We start from the raw sequence: 18,175 nt of genomic DNA on the forward strand, positions 1-18,175 counted from the left end.
AGAGGGCCTGCGTGGGAGGGCAGCACGAACCGGGACACGAGTGTGTAACTGAGAAACAAGAATCCGTCCCTGGTGCTGGGCCATCCTGGGGGAATGGGAGGAGCGGGCTCCCATCGGAGGATAATAAACTCTGGAATGAGGGTGTGGGCTGATGCTCCTCAGTTCCCCCCTCATTCCAGATGCATGATGACACCACGTCTCACCATCTTGCTGGCTTCTCCTTTCTCCTTTTTTTTTTTTTTTTTCATTTTTTTTTCCCCCTAAAAAAATAGTATTTTTAAGACAACCAGAAGCAGAATGTGTTCTGGGTGTGGCTGCATGCGATTTACCCAATAGCCAAACTGGGGGGATTGCTTAAGGGGAAAGACAAAGCATCTGCTGCTGAAGGGAGCGGAGACCAAGAACTGCAGTAAGTGGTGGGGACCCTATCTTTTCTCAGTGCTCCTCAAGAGAATTTGGAAGTGGAAAAGAGTAGGTGAAGATAACAAGGGGAGACTTTTCTTTGCATGCTGGGAGGTGTGTGTGTGAAGGGGGGTGTAGCCACCTGGATGATAAAAGAGATGGAGACTGGAGAAAGGAGGTGGAGGGAGAAGGAAAGCAGATGTTCAGATGTTTAGTTCAAAATGTTTCAGAAACACATGGAAAACTGGCCAGTGAGACAGGTGGGAGGGAGACCGGGAGGATCAAATGGTCTTGAATGGAAAACAGAGGCAGTGAGCAAAAAGTGTCTGTGCTACAGGGATGGATATCCCTGTTCCTTAGCTTTCCTCTGACTCCTGTCTCCTCCACTCCTCAGGGATGAAGACCTCTGGAGCTTGTATACTGCTGTGTCTCTTAGCACTCTCCCTGTCCCCAGCTGGTGAGTTCTTATGCCAAGGGGAGGATTTCTTCCCCACCCTGGCTCCATGGCGTTTCGTACACAGGCTAATGTACAATGGCCTAAGGAGAAAGACAGATAAATGTAGATGGATAGTGAAGGGGGAAGGACGGAAGAGGAAAGGCAAGGTGGATATAGGGTTGTAAGGGAAAAAGAAGGAACTGGGGACTATTTCCTTCCCATATGTGCTCACTCTTCAGTAAGTACTGGGAGTCTCAAGAGACAGAGGTCCACAGCCTCCACTGCAGGGATGTTTGGGTGGGCAAACCAGCCAGGTCCAGTGTAGAAAGAGGGCTAGCTGTGCTTTATGCTTAATATACACTGCTGTACCACATGTGTTTGCTTGATCTGCGGAGCGTTTCCCAGTGCTCCACAGATCATTTGCTATCAGTAGTGGTTCCTGGTGGAATTGCCCTATTCCAGGCCACTCGGCTGCTGGGAGGTTTTGTAGTTTGTACAAAGTGTAGCTGTTTTGAGAAACCTAACCTCTGTAGTTCGATCCACTCTCTGCTTTTGTTGTTGTTGCTCTTTTCTGCTGCTCCACTTCTTTGTTTGCTTGGAGTCACTTTGGCAAAAATTCAGGTGGGATCAAATTTGTTTAAAAAAACCCCAAAACACATACACAAAAAAAAAAACAAAACAAGGGCTGTGTCAGACATTATAATCAGAAAACACAAGACAGACATAAAAAGAAGATTCATTTCAGTGAAGAGAAAGAGCTTTGCTCAGGAAAACTGTATGTAGGAGACAGATGACTGAACCTATCCCATTCAGATCAGGTAATTTCCAACTGCTCCCCTTGGTCCTACCCTCATGCTGAAGCCTTATTCTGCTCCCAAAAGCACTTTTTCCTGTAAAGGTGCACATGGAAGTTGTCATGTTTATGACTGTGAAGCAGGGATGTGAGGCATCCAAGAGATGATCTTGTAGGTGATCTGCAAAGTTAGAGGCAGAAACAAAATGCTGTGATTTTTATAATGCATGAAGGAGGTCTGAAAGGAGTATTTCTTACTTTTGTGTATTTTATTTTAGCTTCTCTGGGGCTTTCTAGTTATCAAATAAGGAGGGGAGGAAAAAAAAAAAAAAGCTAGAGAAAGCTGACTTACCAGTGTTAGAAAAAAGGAGAGGAGCTGTCCCCCTTTTTCCATATGTTTCAAATCTGAAATGCTTTCAGAATTTGTGTTTTGCCTTTTCTATGAGAAACAAATTAGAAAGAAATTGCTCGATATAATTTTTCTCCTCTACTTGTTACCATTAAGGGATTAACCAGAACATGGAAAGTTTTGGGCAGCACTACATCATGCGCTTAAGTAATTTTACATGTCTGGCTCTCCCTAGATCAGTCACCAGCAGCTGAGCCCTTGCTGGCAGCTGGGTGGGGAGGGTAATGGCAGGGTCCAGCAACTCCCGTGATGCTGCAGAGCAGGATTATATAGAGGTCCCAAGAGTCCTTCTGCAGCCAGCACGTAAGTGCTCTTGGAATGAGGAAGAATGAAGACAAAAGTTCCAGACTTGATAGTTTTTACCCACATAGTGCTCCCACTAAGAGAAAGCTAAAGGCTGAGTTCATAAGACATAGCAGGGTGTACTGTTTTTTTGGCCTGGTCCTGCACACATCCCTGCAGTGCCCCAGATCACAGGTTTTCTCCTGCCAACTCCTTCCTTCATCCCACCCCAGTTGTGCAGACATTTCCCTCCGTTGTGGCTAGCAGGAAATATTTTCCTATTCCTGTCTGCTGTAGGAAGCAGCTCTCTCACCCTTTATATTTGGACAAATGAACACTCTAGCTCAGTTTCAGTTTCTTCTCCTCCACGTAGCATGTAGAGCCAAGCCTTCATCGTTCTCCTTTCTACAGTGTCACCAGGGATGAGAGGGGAAAGATCTTCAGCTCTGTACTCTGTACCCAGGCAGGATGATGGACCAGATAATTATTTGTCTAAGGACCTACAAGATCTGCAATCTGTTTCTTACTGTGCCAGTTACTCAGTCTGTGGCCCCAAGCAAATAATCACCATGACTCATCTTCTTCTTTTATAAAACAAAGGCAGGGATTTTGACCAATCTCCAGACCAGGGAGGCAACATGCAATTTGTTTTCAGATGCATCAAATGGGGTTTCAGAAATGCAAAGTCCAGTAGTAGATCTGGAGGTATTTACTATCTTGTCTCTGCCTAGCCTTTGACCCTGGTGGAAGCAGCTGGGATAGCATCAGGAGCTGATGTATGCACAAGTCTTTAAAGAACAAACCCAGGCAGCAGTGGAGGCTGAGGCACAGAGGAGAGCGTTTCTCCTTCAACAGAGGGCAGCGGTGTCTCCTGAGCAGATAAGGATTTCATAAAAACTTCACAAAGCCCGCTGGCTGTAGGAATGCTCTGTCTGTCCTTTCTTCACTCTTCTCTTTTCTTTGGCAGACTGGTTTCCTTGGGTGGTCAATGGGCAAGAACTGGAAAGTGCAACTGGTAAGTATTACAGACATGTTATGTGCTAAAGACTGTTCATGTGACCCAGTTCTGCATAGTTATAGCCTGTTTAATTGCAAATGCTGTTCTTTGTTTCCCTGTCTCTGACACTGAGCATGTGAAGATTAAACAAGCCATCCAAGATAACCTGCTAAGTGTTGTGTGTTCATTACAAATAATTCAGTAGTGCTGGGGTCCTGAACACTTAGCTGAAGCTCATGAAGTTATATTCACTGTCAAAGGCTGTGGGAGATCCACGAGAGCTGATAACTCTTCAGCCATTAGATGCTCCGGGAACTCTACCACTGCTTAGGAAAAATCCCAAGAAAAAGGGTGCACAAATGGGATGGTGCTTTAGCAGTGAGGCCACTGAGAAAGGATATTGACAGGTATTCATACTGACTGTGTTGTTGAGGGTGAATTGCTTTATCCCCCTGGAACTTTTTCCATTTCTGTGACATGATAGGATAGAATGAACACATTTGCATAATGCTTCAGCACCAAGAAGAACCACAAGGGTCTGCTTTTTCTTGGACTGTAGCGCCTAGCTGAGCCATCAGACATCTCCCAGTTGTGATCCTGTCATGTGCAATACCTGGGTCATCCCAGGAAGCTTTTCGCAGGCCAGCCCAATATGAGTCCATCAACCTTCCCTTCAGACTTTATCCCTCCATCACAGCTACCCCAGCTTTGCCATCAGTTGACTTTTAAAGAAAATAATCTGTTAATTAATTTCTGCAGTCAAGGTTAGGTTTTGGAGTTGCCTACTTCCTTCTCTGCAGTGGATGCCTCATCTGTCTGTCCTCCTCCTGTGGGAGCCATCAGCACCTTCATTTCAGACATCTTTCTTTCCCATTGAGATGCTTACAGTGGCCATATCTGAGAAGGCAGAATATGAATCCAGGGTTCAGTAAGGGCTGATGTAGTACATGCACCAAGAAGTCCAGCCCCAGGCCAGTCACTAAAAAGGTGTATGGATATGGGTGGCATAGGGTAACTGTGTTTGTTCATGTATTTACTGGATCGGATCCCGTTCTGCAGTTAGGCTACCATGGTGGCCAAGGTAGTTCAAGCTGGCTATGGCTAGCTGTGTAAGGGATCACAAAGTAAAGACAAGCTCTCTCAAGGATGTTCTCTCTTTTCCAGGTGAAGTTAGCACTGACTCTCTTATCAACACCCCAGGTAAGCTCCTATCTCTTGGCAACTTCAGGCTACTTTTCCCCTTTACACCTGCCTACACAGCCCCAGCAATTATCCATCATGCTCATAAACTCCCCTTCCCCACTTTTGACACTCAACAATGCTCTTACAGCATTTCAGCTTATCTGAAAGTCTTTTCTGTGGCCTGTGCAGCTCAGACATTAATTTGGGGTGGCATGTTCTCCAAGAAAATGCCAATCTCACCTGTGTACTAGGGCTCTCTGAAGCTGTTTGCACTGCAGGACACGATGAAATCCAAAGCTCACGTCACCTGGGCTTCCAGAAACATTTGCAGGGAGGAAGAGATGAAATGACAAGGGAGAGAAATTGGTTGGGTTCACCAGTTAACTGGGCAGCACTTGGACCGAGGTTGTGTCCCTGTCTGCTCACAGCTGTCAGTCATGCTTGAATGCTCAGGCAACAGAGGTGGCAAACCCCCCCCGAAAGAAAATATTAGAGCAAACCCTGAGCAGTGGTGGGATGGAGAGGTGGAAATACTGATATTTTAGTGCTGTCTTCCCTGCTGTGCTTGCAGCTATGTCACTGGGGGGTAGCAAAACATACATGAAATGTAGGGTAGGTCGTGGACATTTGAAGATGAGCAGTTGTAGCATGCAGTGTTCTTCCTTGGAGAGCAAAACCTTGCTGTGGAGATAGCAGAGCACATGTGAGGTAGCCTAATCCTGCTGGACTCAGAATGAGGAATGGAGGAGAGGGCCAGAGCCTCAAAGAGGATCCTCCCCACTTTTTCCATAGGAGTCCTGTTTTGAATCCAGCACCACTGGCCTCAGCCATGGTTTCTCTCTCTGCTGGTGCAGTCTCTCAAACACATCCACTCTGAGGTGGGGGAGAACCAGGCAGGGCAGGGAGAGGGAGAATACATCTGGTTGATGATACAGTTCAAAAGACAAAGAAGAAGCAGCTGTGCTTGACTGTTGCTTGGAAGTGTGTTGTGTGTGTAGGAGAGTTCATCTGAGAGTGGTGTCCCCCTCTCTAGGACACCAGTTCCATGGTCTCTTCTCTGCCCTGTGACTCTTCTCATCAGCTGGCTGGAGTATTGTGGGTCAAGCCGACCAGCTGTCATGGAACAACAATGGAGGAGAAAAGTGTACACAATATTGTGTACACAAGGTGCATGATCCTCTGGTGGGGGGATGGGAGGTGAAAGCAACCTATATCAGTCTTGAGGTCAGTGTATGAGACCTGACAGTCTGTAGGAGGGTAGATAAGATTTGCTGGACCAGACTGACAATGGCTAACCTACAGCTAAAACTGAAAAGACTAAATATGAAGCCTTTACAGTAGACTTGGGCTTGAAAATGCTTATTGTTGATGCATTAAGAAGAAACTCTTCACAAAAGACATGCTGTGGGACCCATCTCTGCTCTACAGCGTCCCATCAGCTCTAGGACATCCAGCATATATGCAGGGAAAGCCTGCAGATACTCTGACAAGTCAGATAACATCATGATCGCCATTGTCTATGAACCAGATGGGGGATGGCTACTGGTCAGGAGTGGTCAGCAATCAGCAGAACTGTGGGAGGGGGAAAGAGGCTGAAAGCTCAATGAAGAGCTATCCAAACATCTTCTCTTTTTTCAGCTGCAGCTGTCACACCACCTGTGCTTCTTAGTCCTCGTGAGTTTATTCTCAGTTCACAGCCAAATGTTGTGGACCCCTCTTCCCTCTCCTTGCCCAGTCCCTTGCACACCCAGAATTTTGTCTTCCCTGCCCCTAATCATGGCACCAATGCCCAAGACTTCTCTCTATGCCTGTCTGCTTTGCCTGTGCTTCTGGCTGACTCTAAGGCATGTGAACATGAAGAACAGAAGCCCTCTATAACTGCTCATGAAAATTGTGTATGACAGTCAGGCCTCCAAATTCCTTTCCAGTTTGTCACTGGGTAAATAATGAAATTATGTATTTGGGTTGATTTATCAGAGGGAACAAGAAACCATCCACCTTTTGACCTCTTGTCATGTACAAGGGGTTCATGACCAGCAGTCTGGGCGTACTGTTTCTTAAAAGAGTCACTCACTATTCCTTAGAAAGAAGCAGTTGCAGGCTCCTTTGCTTCTTGCCTAGACTGATGGCAATGGCAGCAATGAAATACATTTACCTGACCTTTTGAATTATAAGACAAGAGGCCCTGACAGTGTAAGTTTAAACAGCAGTGGTAATGTTTCATAGTAAAGCTTGGATGGATTTTTAGTATTGTTGGCTGTGTAGCTGGCACCAGATTCATATTGGATTTGTACTGTCTCTTACAGTTTTATGTCAGTAACAATGAAATCTTTTTCCACATTAGAAGTTACAATGGAGGGCTCTTGAAAGAGCACTCCAGTTATTTGTTTTGAATAAGCTGATGTTTAGGAAGTAATCATGGTAAATCACACTAACTTTGCAACCCTCTGTCTTCCAGTTCAGTCTGACAGCGAAACTACGACAGCTTCATCAGGTACATTTAAGTTTGCTGCCTGTATCCCCTCCCAGACCTGTTTTCACCTACCTTGTTACTTCTTCAGGTAGATGCTGGCTGAGCGCTGAGCATAGTTTCCTGAAAAATTCCCTTCACCCTGTTCCTTGAGTTAGAAGTACTGGAGAAAGACAGAAGTGGCAGCTGAAGTCTTCCCCTGGGTGGCATGCTTAGGAGAGAAGGAACAGGCAGATCACCAGACCAGATACACTGGGTCAATATTATGTTGTCAGTGGCCAAGACCTGGCGTTTCAGAAGGAAATGCAAGAAAACCCATCACAGTTAGCTGTGATGTTGATTGTCTAGTAAAGAAGGGAACCAGATTTGTGTCCTGAAGTGTGAGATTGCAGATCTATTAGAAACACGTGTTTTAAATCATAGAATCATCCTGGTTGGAAGGGACCTTGAAGATCATCAAGTCTAACCATAACTTAAATCCCCCTACCATAACCTGATTTACCCGTTCAGTTCTTAATCATGTCCCTAAGCACTATGTCTACCTTTCTTTTAAATACTTCCAGGGATGGTGACACTACCGCCTCCCTGGGCAGCCTGTTCCACTGTCTAACCACTCTTTTGTTAAAGAAATTCTTTCTAATATCCAGCCTAAACCGCCCCTGGCGCAGCTTCAGGCCATTTCCTCTGGTCCTATCATTATTCACTTGGGAGAAGAGGCCAACTCCCACCTCCCTACAACCTCCTTCCAGGTAGTTGTAGAGGTCAATGAGGTCTCCCCTCTGCCCCCTCTTCTTCAAACTAAAATGTGCAACTAAATGTGCAACTACAATTTACATTTTAAACAAAATGAACAATTTGTGTCCTAGCCCCTTACAGCTATTGAGGATTCCCACTCACCTTGTTTTGCAATTCACTCGACTTTCCCTTACTTTTTTCTCATGAGGCAGGGGGATCAGAAATGTCTGCCTTATTTTCCTCTTCTCTAAACCATACCCATCTGTCACAAGAGAGTGGAAAATAGAGGCTCCTAGGCCTTCCCTAGGAGCCTGCAGGACAGTGATGAGGGTACATGTATGCCAGACTGAGAGCACCTGCCAATGCTGCGGGATTACACCTCTATTGTGTGTGTGTTTTCTCAGATTGTCGCGAAGAAAAATTTCCTTGCACACGCCTGTACTCTGTTCACAAACCGGTCAAGCAGTGTATCAGCTACCTCTGTGTTACAAGGTAAGAAACCAGCAGTCCCTGTGAAAAGCCCTAAGATCTCTCCAGAAACAGTAGGTCCAGTTCAGCGATTGTTTTCTTTGAAGACTAGAGGTTCCCTCAGTGAACCGATCGGTGTGATTACTTCTATCCTCAAAGTGTCCTTTTAGGGTGATAAATTAAAGCAGCACAGTAGCAGTCATGTGCCCTGCTTTGTAATCAGTATTTAAAGTATTTGGCCATTTTATGAAGTCTTAACAAAGATTGCTTACCCATTGACAACAGCCGTATTCTAGATTAACTAAGCCTAAAAATTTAGGATTTGCCTCCTCATCAGTTTATTGCCTGTGTCCCTTTTTGTTTCTTTGGGTACCTGTGCCTTTTGCTGCTGACCTTGGCATGTGCTTGGGGACCCCTCAGTGTTCGTCGCATGTACATAATAAACAAGGAGGTGTGCTCTCGCATTGTCTGCAAGGAGAATGAGGTCATGCAAGGTGAGTGATAGCACAAGCTAGCCTAAACAAATAGCTGCAGCCAACTGATAGAGTCTCAAAGCTAACTAATTAACCAAACCCAATCCATATGTAGTTGTTACCTTGGACTTGGTTTGGGGGAACTGTAATGCAACACAGCCTTGCCTCCAGTATACATGCCATGAAAAACACAGGGAAGTAGATACCATAATACCAAGAAGTATGAGAGGTCTGCTTTCATGGGTCTTGATTGCGCTCTGCTAGCCCCAGACACACCCCTACTCAAAGTTGCGTTCCTTTGAGGTTAAAGAGTAACTCTCAGTGTTTCTATTCATTAATAGAAACAGGATCCAGTCTAGATTTCTTGTGTTGTTTTTGTTGCAGCAAAACACATGTGATTTTAATAAATCACAACCAGAAGGAAATTAATAAAAGCCTAAGGACTTGTTCGCTTGCCTCATGTACATGAGGATTCAGAAGCTCCAACAGTTTCTGTAGATGCAGTGAAGGACGTAACTAACTATTCCAGTGGTAAAGACTTTGAAGGAAACTTTAATTACCTGTCAACCTGTGTGTGCCTGCTATGTCTTCAGATGAGATCTGTCGTCAGCTGGCTGGCCTTCCTTCTCGACGTCTTCGCCGATCTGGGCAACCCCTGCATCTTCCTTGCAGACAACTCCTGGAGCAGCAGCGCAGGAAGCCCGATGCTCTGTGAGCTACCAGCAGTGAGGGAGAAAAAGGGTGAGGAGAGACATCATCATCCACTACCTACAACCCAAGACAAGTCCTCATTTGTTATTTTGCCACCATTTATTTGCTTCTCTGCCTTCCCCCACACCCTCTTCTTCAGTTGCTGCAGAACACAGAGTCCCCTCTCTGCTAGTCTGTCATGACAGCTCTTGTCATCTTCTAAATCTGTTGCTGAGGAGGTGGGATGCTGCCCTCTTTTCTCTCTAACTCTGTTTGGCAGGCCATGAGCTGCTCATTTCCCAGAGGTCCTTATAAATGTGCTGCACCTTCTCTTGTTTTGCCCCTGCAGAGAGATATCTGGGGACAGGTTGTACTCCTCTCCAATGGTACAGATGCCCTAATCTGTGTCTTGTGGAGAAGTGCAAACCTATATGCCGTAGGACTCTGGCCTAGGTTTCTTGGATGGCATCAATATGAGTTCAGATATGGTTAATCAGCCTGAGCCTCTCCGGTCCTTCTGAACCACCGTGTGATAGCACATCCTCCTCCTTTGTCTGCTGGGTTCAGAGAAGAGACAGAACAGAAAGATGAGCTGTCCTCAACCCAAGGCAACCCTCATCGCTCCTGCATGGCAGCAGATCATTTATAACTACCTCTGGGAAGTTCTGCCTCTCAAGCCCATTGCCTCCCTCACATACAACCGCTCCTGAAAGGAAGAATTCTGGATTTAGTTTGGCATAATATTTTTCACAATAAGATTATGTTGAAATAGAGTGCTGCCCCTTCCTCTTCCTCCTCTGCTCTCTCCCATTCTGTCCCTTCTCATTGAAGAACTCTCTTGATGCCCATTCCAGGCAAGTTCCAGGGAGCAGTAAGTATGGCTGCCTCTGTTCCTAAGCCCAAGAGAGTCCACAAAGAACTTGTGTGTCCTCACAGTAATGGGAACTTGCATTGAGTTGGTTTGTTCTGGTGACTTGTCTTGGTCTGGCTACCTCCACATTATCCAGTTGCTGAGCCTGCTTTTAGTATCTCCACTTGAGTTCCTACCTACTGACCGTGGAGCTCCTTCACAAAGCAGAAGGGAGTCCCAAATTGGAGTGGGATGTGGAAGAAGAACCGTTATCTGAGATCTCTGGGTTTTCCTTCAGGTTCTGTGGCTGTGTTGACCTGCACAGAGCCAGACACTGGTGGGGTCATAAGCCTGTCTCCAGGTATAAGAGTTCACAGAGGCAGACCAACTTTGGGAAAATAATTCACTGTGGTAGTGCTGGATGTGTGATCTGCTTGAGAACTTTGTTTTCCAGATATATGGGGAACATTTACAGGTTTATGAGCAGTTTTCACTATGAGACTGGGTAGGGTAAGTGGGGAAGAGCTGTCTGAAGTGTATTAATCACTCTGTGTGACGTCTCGTGACATGACTCTGTGGAGTACCAGAGCTGAACAGCTGAGCTCACTGTAGCAGATCAGCAAGACCCTGTTTCTAGATTCTCTGAGCATTGTTCCCAACTAAAAGAAAGCCAGTTTGCTAGATAAGGCATTCATCCCAGTCACATAATACACTCTGCTGCTGAACTGAGTCCCATTCAGCCCTGCAGGAGCAGTGGTCTGCTGCACAGAGACAGGGTAATGCAATATAGGGGACAGATTGCTGTATGGAGGCAGAAGCTAAGAGCTCGGATTTCTGCTGTATGCAGCTTGAAGCTGGTTACGTTCTCTGTGTAGGGGAAGACACCCTGTGCAGACACAGATTTGTTCCATAAGGTCAAAATTGACCATAGGTGGGCTACATATCTTTGTATTAATCCAATATACAGAAGAAAGAATTCCAAGTTATATGGTGACTGGAATTTCATCCTATGCATGAGGGCACCGCACCGCTACAGAGGATGATGTTCCTCTTGAGGCCTCATGAGACTAGAGGTGGAGGAGGAATTCCTCTATACTGAGAACATGCATGTTTCTGTAGAGAGGAGGGCACTGAGAGCTTGATCTCAAAGACATTCAAGCCACTAACCTCTATGCTGGGACACCTGTGGAATTTGCCTGTGTGGAGGAAGGTAGGCTAGCGATGAGATGTTAGAGGGAGCTCTTGCAAATTGGACTAGGCCAAATTGCTACTCTGTATTTAGAGTTGAATGTAAGCTGATATAGATATATAACTGTATAACATAGCTACTGTACAGTATATAAAAATTTAACATTCATAGAGTTTGGAGAATTGTTAGAAGCCTTTCTGTTGCTTGCTTTCAGCAGGGACAGGAAGAAGTACTCCTCTCTAGGATAACAGTTTCAATGCTAGAGTCCATATAACACAATTAAAAATATTAAAAGAAAATTTATTTCCCATTATTATTGGCAACTCTCATGTATTTGCATTTATTATTTGTCTCAAGCTGTGTTTGTGGGCAGACTTGACTCCAGCCCAAATGTGTCATTTGGACCTTTTTACTCCCTGCTAGCCCAGTCCTCTGCTGCTCTTCCCCTCTGGTTCTCACGCACTGTGGCTCCCTCAGCTGCCAAATCAGGATTATCTAAAGGGAAAGACATGCCAATCAGAGCAGAGAGGGGAGAATTGCACCCCAGGTCAACTTGTGCACTGTGGGAACAGCAAATGCACATCTTAAGGTGGCAGAAACAAGGTAAGGACGAAAGAGAGTGCTGTGGGAAAACACAGGAAGGCTGTTGGAAGCCAGTGCCATGTCACCTGGAAGCTCCGTGTTGCCTGGATCTCATCCACAAGAACCTGCATTATGAACAAGACGTGTTATCACTGAGCTTCTCAGCTTGGAGGGATCCCTCAAGAGTAGATTGCTGCCTGAGGTGTGGGCTTGTCCTTCTCAGAGAAAAGTGGTGCTTGCAACCCATCCATAAAGAGCACCTCTACAAACAAACAGAAAGTTGGGCTGTTTTGGGTTTGTTTGTGTTTGTTTTTTTTTAAAGAAGATTTTGAAGGTTCATGATCCCATACATTTACTGCTGGCACAATATGGTCTGACATTCAATCATAGAATCATAGACTACCAAGTTGCAAGTGGTCTCAAGGATCTGGTGTGAAACATCCTTAACAAAAAGCATGCACACTGTTTGACAGTGTGCATTTGTCTGAATTCCATTTCTTTATCTCCTCTTCACCTCCTGCTCTCTGATCTTCAGCATACTATTTTCTCTGTTTCCTTGCCCTTGTAATGTAGCAAGCTAGAATAAACCCCCACAAAATAAAGAGCTGGATTTTAGTCCATTAAAAAAAAAATCTATTAAAAAGGTGTGTGAAGCATCATGAATTAATTTGATTGTCTAGTTTTGCTATTAATGTAAATTATTTTTTCAAATAAAAATGTTTTCATTAATGTATCAGTTAAAATGCAAGCTGCAGGTATTCGTTGCTACTGTGTTGAAATATATAAAAATCCTGAATCAGCAGAGCAAAGCTTCATTTAATTAATAAATTCTCTTTCAGAATGCTGTTTTGGGCATTTTACTAAGACTGCAATTTCCATACAAATACAACTTGTCCCAAATTAGACATTAACAAAAAGATGTAGTAAATATGTAATTCACTGTGTCTAAATAATAAGTAATGTGAGAACTCAGTTGCTTAAATATAACAAATGTACATGAAGTTGTGCATTTTTAAAAAAGAAATGTCCTTATCGAGATAGTATATCTTTCCAGTTAAGATAATAGATAAAATTACATTGAAAATCAGCTAGCAGAACTGACTTCAAAGCTAATTAGATTGCTCAGGGCCTTGTCCAACTGAATTTTGAAAAAGTCAGCAAGGATGGAGAGTCCACAACCTGTTCCTGTGCTACGCTACACTTAAGATGGAGAGTATTTTTCTGATGTCATATCAGAAATTCCTTTCTTGCAGCTTTCATATTTTGCCTCTATCCTTTTTGCTGTACATCTCTGAGCAGGCTCTGCCTCTATCTCCTACAATACTGTCACAACAAACTGAAGAAAACAGCAAGAGAAAAATATTTAATTCATACAAATTCTGAGTTTTGCTGCAAAACAAGGAATTTTACATTAGTTTCATTTGGGGAAACTGTTAAAAACCCCAAAACATTATGAAAATAAATTTACATTCTGTGGCCCTGAACACTTGGTTCATACAGCATCTACTACTTCTTGTGTACTGCCTTTTCAGCCTGAAGCCACTCAGTTTCCCTGCTTTGGGTTTTGTAGCCTTGGGATTCACTGTTTTGCCCTTAGCTGGATCTTTGCCTTCTTCGGTCTGTCAGCTTTCATATTCTGTCAGCTCTTGATTGCTTTCTTGGCCATGTTGGCTGCCAGTTTCAGGCCTTTCTTTGGGAGTTCCTTCACAGCCACAGCTAATCTGGGCTTCTTGGCAGGGCCAATCAAGGGTCAGATGGTTCTTGGCCTCTGCTGCCTGCTTGGTACCTTTCTCTTGGCTAGCTGTTGAGTTTAAAGGAGCTAAAAGTACGAAGTCCTCTTTTGTTGCCCTTGTCCAGTGTCCTTAGCCCAAGCCTGGTGCAGCTGTTGTCCTTCTGTACTGCAAAGACTTCAGTTCCCTTTCAGAGTGGTGAGAGAAAATACTTCGGTGCTTCTTAAATGCAGTCATTGCCTTGTAATCAGCCCCACTGGAGGCTGGAGGCTTGCAGGGTTTGGATCCTCCTGCCACTTTCCCTGGCTTCTTAGCCAATGCCTCAGAGGCTGGAGCAGCAGTAGCAAGTGCAGCAGCATTGGCCATTATGGATTAACAAATAAAACCTTGATTCAGGGTAGATTTTTGCCTCTCCAATCTGTGAGCTTTTTTGGTCTTGTCACCAGTTTTCCAAATTAGGATGTGACCAAGCTAGCCACCTTAAAGTAAAGGTGCCTGTGCTCTACCCTACCTGCACCTGCACAGAAATGATAGAAGAGATGAGTGGACATGGTGTCTCCTCACTGAGTAGAGACTGGGCAAAGGAAAATTAACTGGTTGTGTATGTGAATGCAGGAGCTGTATGTTGTATTGAGATATTGTTGTTTGGGGGGCACATCTGAGTGGCAAGCACAAGTAATGCTACAAGCATTGCCTAAAGCCACTGGGTACCAGTGAGTTAAAATTTCTGATAATAGTAATTTCTAATCTGTAGTTTCTCAGCATCTTTGTTTTCCCTTCAGATTCTTCCTCTTCTTTCTCTCCTCTGCTTTCTAGGAGCTCCTACCAGCCTTCTCATCCAAGAGGAACCCATGCTTTTGACTGGAACATTGAAAGGGTATTTTTAAATTCTGTTAAATTAGTTGAGAAGTTCTCAGGCTTTTGGATGTCCTTCCCTGCCTGGGCAGTTAGCTTAAATGTGTCACAACTCTGACCTCACTGCTTACAGCGGAAACTTGGGAGCCTCCCATGTGATCGTGGCTAAAGAAATTACTGATGCCAGCAGTCAGCACAGGCAGTCATGGCAGTGCACTAGCAGGGCAGGAAGATAGCAGAGATATCTCAGCAAAGGAGGAGATTCTCATCATGCAATAAGAATCACTTCTCACCCCCTTCTCCCTCTCTTTATTGGCCTCAGGATAGGTCTCCCATTCCACTCTCATTGCTGAGAGCAGTGGGCCCACTGGAAAAGGATCTGGGTGTCTCTAATTCTACAGTCTGACTCTTTGGCATTGGGGATTAGAGGTTAATGGTGGCATCCCACAAATCTTCTGGGTATGGCCAGTGTGGAGAGCACAGGAGCAACTCTGAACTTGGTGGGGAGGTGGGGAGAGGAAGAGGAGAACATGCAAGGCTATCTTGAATCTTCTGAAAATGCTTGATTTTTTTAATAAGGAAACTTCCTAAGATGCAAGAACACTGTTTAGGGGGACCTCCAGCCAAGGAAATCTTGTACAACTGCAGGGAACTCCAAACACATGCACAGAACATGCAACATGCTGCTCTTTATTGAGCTACCAGGCATTTCTTTCTCAGCCCGTCCAGCAAAGGACTTCTCCAAAAACAACAGGAAAATTAAAATCAGGATTTACGACCGAGCTCCCAGGTGCAAGCTCTTTTTGCACTCAGTAGCATGAGTTGCTGCACAAACTGGAGCTAGTAACAGGCAACTTTGGCCTGTGAAACCATAACCACAGCTAGAAGATGAGTCTAATTGTGAAAAACTGTGGTGCAGAGCTGAGTTTCTCCCCGTGACTAGCAGATGATTGCAGAGATAGGGAGCCCATGCCTTCCATTAAGAAGAGGGAACATGTGATTGGGAGCAGGGTCTGGGGTACCCAGACCAGGGTACTGAGTTGTAGGAGAACTAGAATGCAGGCTGCAGCTCCCTGTGCATAAAGAAGGGTCTGTGCAGCACAAAATCAGAAGCCAAGTCATTTGGGCAGGGCAGGCTGGAGGCTGGAGTTGCATATGCTGCTGTGGGAAGCAGCAAGGTGCAAGCAGCTCTGGTGGGTACTTCCCCACTCCCAGCTCTCAGCTTGGGCAAAGATCATTCTGCTTTGATCACAGAGACAGTGTTTTTCTTAGTGTAGATGAGATAAGCTGCCAACCATGTCATGACCTCAAGCTAGAGGAGACACTTGAGGACATTTAGTGCAAGTCTTTGGACTTTGATCACATTGCTTACACGGTAAGCATTCATGATGGGGAAGCCATTCACTAGGTTTCAGCCTCCTCTACCCAACCCAGCTCCCTGTCTCCCTGCTCGTGATCCTAGCAGGTGTCAGTCACTGGTAGCAAGGAATGGAGCTGATGCTGCCTAGAGACATGATTGGAGGAGTTAATACCGGTGGGGAGAGAAAAAACTGTGGGGTCACAGAGGCAGGATTAAGGGTTATTAGTTCCTATAAGGAGCCCTAGCTCAGACTAGTAGAGAGCTGCAGGGCAGGAATGAGGGGCACTCAAAGAATTGTGGTTGAAAATGTGTACTCAATTCAATAGTTTCACCTTGATTTGCCTCATTTCCCAGCACCAAAACAAGCTCAACAGTGGAACAAAAATAAACCATGAGTCGAGTCTTCAGGTAAAGATTTTGCAAGTGCAAGCCTGGAAAGCCAAATTACTATTAAAATGCATAATACCGTACAATCTCAGAGCACACCCAGCAGCCAGATGCCCTCAATTCTGCATCAGTGGCATCATGTACAATCCTGCAGCAGGCAGCAGAGCTCAGCGCAGGGGTCCAGGCTTCATAAATCCACCCACATACATTCTGAACTCCTGCCTTCTCTCCTTCTCAATTCCTTCACCTGACCTTGGTTTATTAGAGGTGCAGCCTCTATCCCTGCTCTTGTCTAACATAGGTGCAGCCTCAGTGACACTCACCCCAAGTGCTTTAGATTTGCATTTGCAACCCCCTCACTACCCCACGTCCTGGAGATGTCCATCCCAGGTAGGCCCCACACACATCCTCACAGCTTTCATGTATCTCCATGGTGCTGTGTATTCCACACCACAAAAGGCAGTGCTTTGCCATGTCACTGCTGAAACCATCTCCACAGGCATGGCATCCACAGCTGCAGAACTAAATGAGTTGGTAGCTCTAGGGACAAGGCCCTTTTTGCCCACTGTCCTGGACTGGAGTAAAGGGAGTGGTCTGCGTGGCAGAGGTGCCTGAGCAAGTGAGTCTGTCATCATCTAAAGTAGGATGAGAAATCTTTGTGGAATGAACACAGAGTAGAATGTAACATGCTTATTGCAAATCCACACTTTAATATATGCTTATGCTTAATGCGTGCTTATATTAAATAAGCATATAACATTGTATGTACTTGTAATAAGTAAGCACATGAGCTTATTTATTTGCCTGGGTCTAACTGCAAGGAACTCTATTGTTCCCCTGCTTGAGGTCTCTGTGCAAGTCAGTGTCCGTGGGGCATCAGCCCCTCTGAGCAGAGAAAGTTTTTCTGCTTGAGGTTTTCACGTGAGGCGAGGCGAGGCAAAGCAGGTGTTTGTGTTTCTTCATGTTCAGTGTAAGAAGAAACCAACTGGTGATGTTGGCGCTTGTGTCAAAATGTGGTTTCTGAGCAAAGGCTGAATGGAAAAAATAAATATGTATTTATATCAGTACACACCAACACACCACTTCCTGTTGACTAAACAAGCAACCTCTGCTCTGCTTTGGAGCTAGGTAATGACCTTTAATTATTCACCACATTTTTTTTTCTCTGATTTCTTAGTAGTTTGCTTTCTGAATCTTTAGTAACAATAATGGTGATATTCCACTTTCCCCCCTATGCTGCTCTTCAGACTGCTGTTCTTTGTTGTTCTCACTTCATTACAGGGAATAGAGCCTTGAGCACAAGAAACCAGAAGTGATGCTTGGACATCCTTCTGTGATCCTGAGAAGCTGGACCAGTGTCTCTTGCTAGATAGCACTCCAAACACATCAGTACAGGGACCCTTGCTAGTCTTCCCCACTAGCCTTTAACTTTAATTGACCCAGGCTTTGATCAGAAACAGCGATGGAGTCACCTTCAGTAAAACTGTTTTTCTCTCCCACTTCCAGTCCCCTCTCCCTCAAGCAAAAAGCAAGGAAGAACAGAGCGGTCAGCATCTTTCCTCATGTGTATTAGCCCCCAGGCAAAGGGTTCTCACCATAAGTTAAATATTAGGCAATTTATAGCTAGGGAGGAAGCCGGACTAGCAGCTAGGTCAGGGATCAGCAACTTTTCCATAGCTTTCCAGACTTTTTTTTTTTTTTCTTTTTAATGAAAGCAGAGGTGACATTTACTAATCAGCAAAACTTTGCGTTGGCAAGAGACTGCAGTTCCTGCTTTAGCCAGAGCTGCATATGAGCTGAGGATCCCTCTCGAGCTGTCACCCTAGACTTGCTGTGAAACACTGAAAACACACCAACACTGACATGTGTCTGCTCTGGGGTTTAG

General features: G+C 45.0%; 1 protein-coding gene across 3 annotated transcripts; it reads left to right on the plus strand.

Moving 5' to 3' along the window:
- The first annotated feature begins 283 nt into the window (after positions 1 to 283).
- Positions 284 to 12,625, plus strand: MFAP5 (microfibril associated protein 5). 3 transcript variants are annotated; one of them, XM_051644164.1, is made up of 9 exons: positions 284 to 409; positions 797 to 859; positions 3,290 to 3,337; positions 4,484 to 4,519; positions 6,140 to 6,175; positions 6,960 to 6,995; positions 8,111 to 8,198; positions 8,595 to 8,668; positions 9,241 to 12,625. In XM_051644164.1, exons 2-9 carry the CDS (start codon positions 799 to 801, stop codon positions 9,360 to 9,362), a joined length of 501 nt encoding a protein of 166 aa, XP_051500124.1. In that variant the 5' UTR covers positions 284 to 409; positions 797 to 798; the 3' UTR covers positions 9,363 to 12,625. The 3 variants fall into 3 exon arrangements, with proteins under 3 accessions (XP_051500124.1, XP_051500126.1, XP_051500125.1); XM_051644165.1 differs by having other exon boundaries at positions 396 to 471; XM_051644166.1 differs by lacking the exon at positions 6,140 to 6,175 and having other exon boundaries at positions 287 to 409.
- Positions 12,626 to 18,175: the final 5,550 nt, after the last annotated feature.

Source organism: Apus apus, chromosome 1 (genome assembly GCF_020740795.1).
Source record: "Apus apus isolate bApuApu2 chromosome 1, bApuApu2.pri.cur, whole genome shotgun sequence".
NCBI classification, from domain to species: Eukaryota; Metazoa; Chordata; class Aves; order Apodiformes; family Apodidae; genus Apus; species Apus apus.

Coding starts and splice junctions, on each gene's coding strand:
- MFAP5 (XM_051644164.1), top strand. CDS start 799: ATGAAGACCTCTGGAGCTTGTATACTGCTGTGTCTCTTAGCACTCTCC. Junction 860..3,289: donor ACTCTCCCTGTCCCCAGCTG/GTGAGTTCTTAT, acceptor TTTCTTTGGCAG/ACTGGTTTCCTTGGGTGGTC. Junction 6,996..8,110: donor AACTACGACAGCTTCATCAG/GTACATTTAAGT, acceptor GTGTTTTCTCAG/ATTGTCGCGAAGAAAAATTT.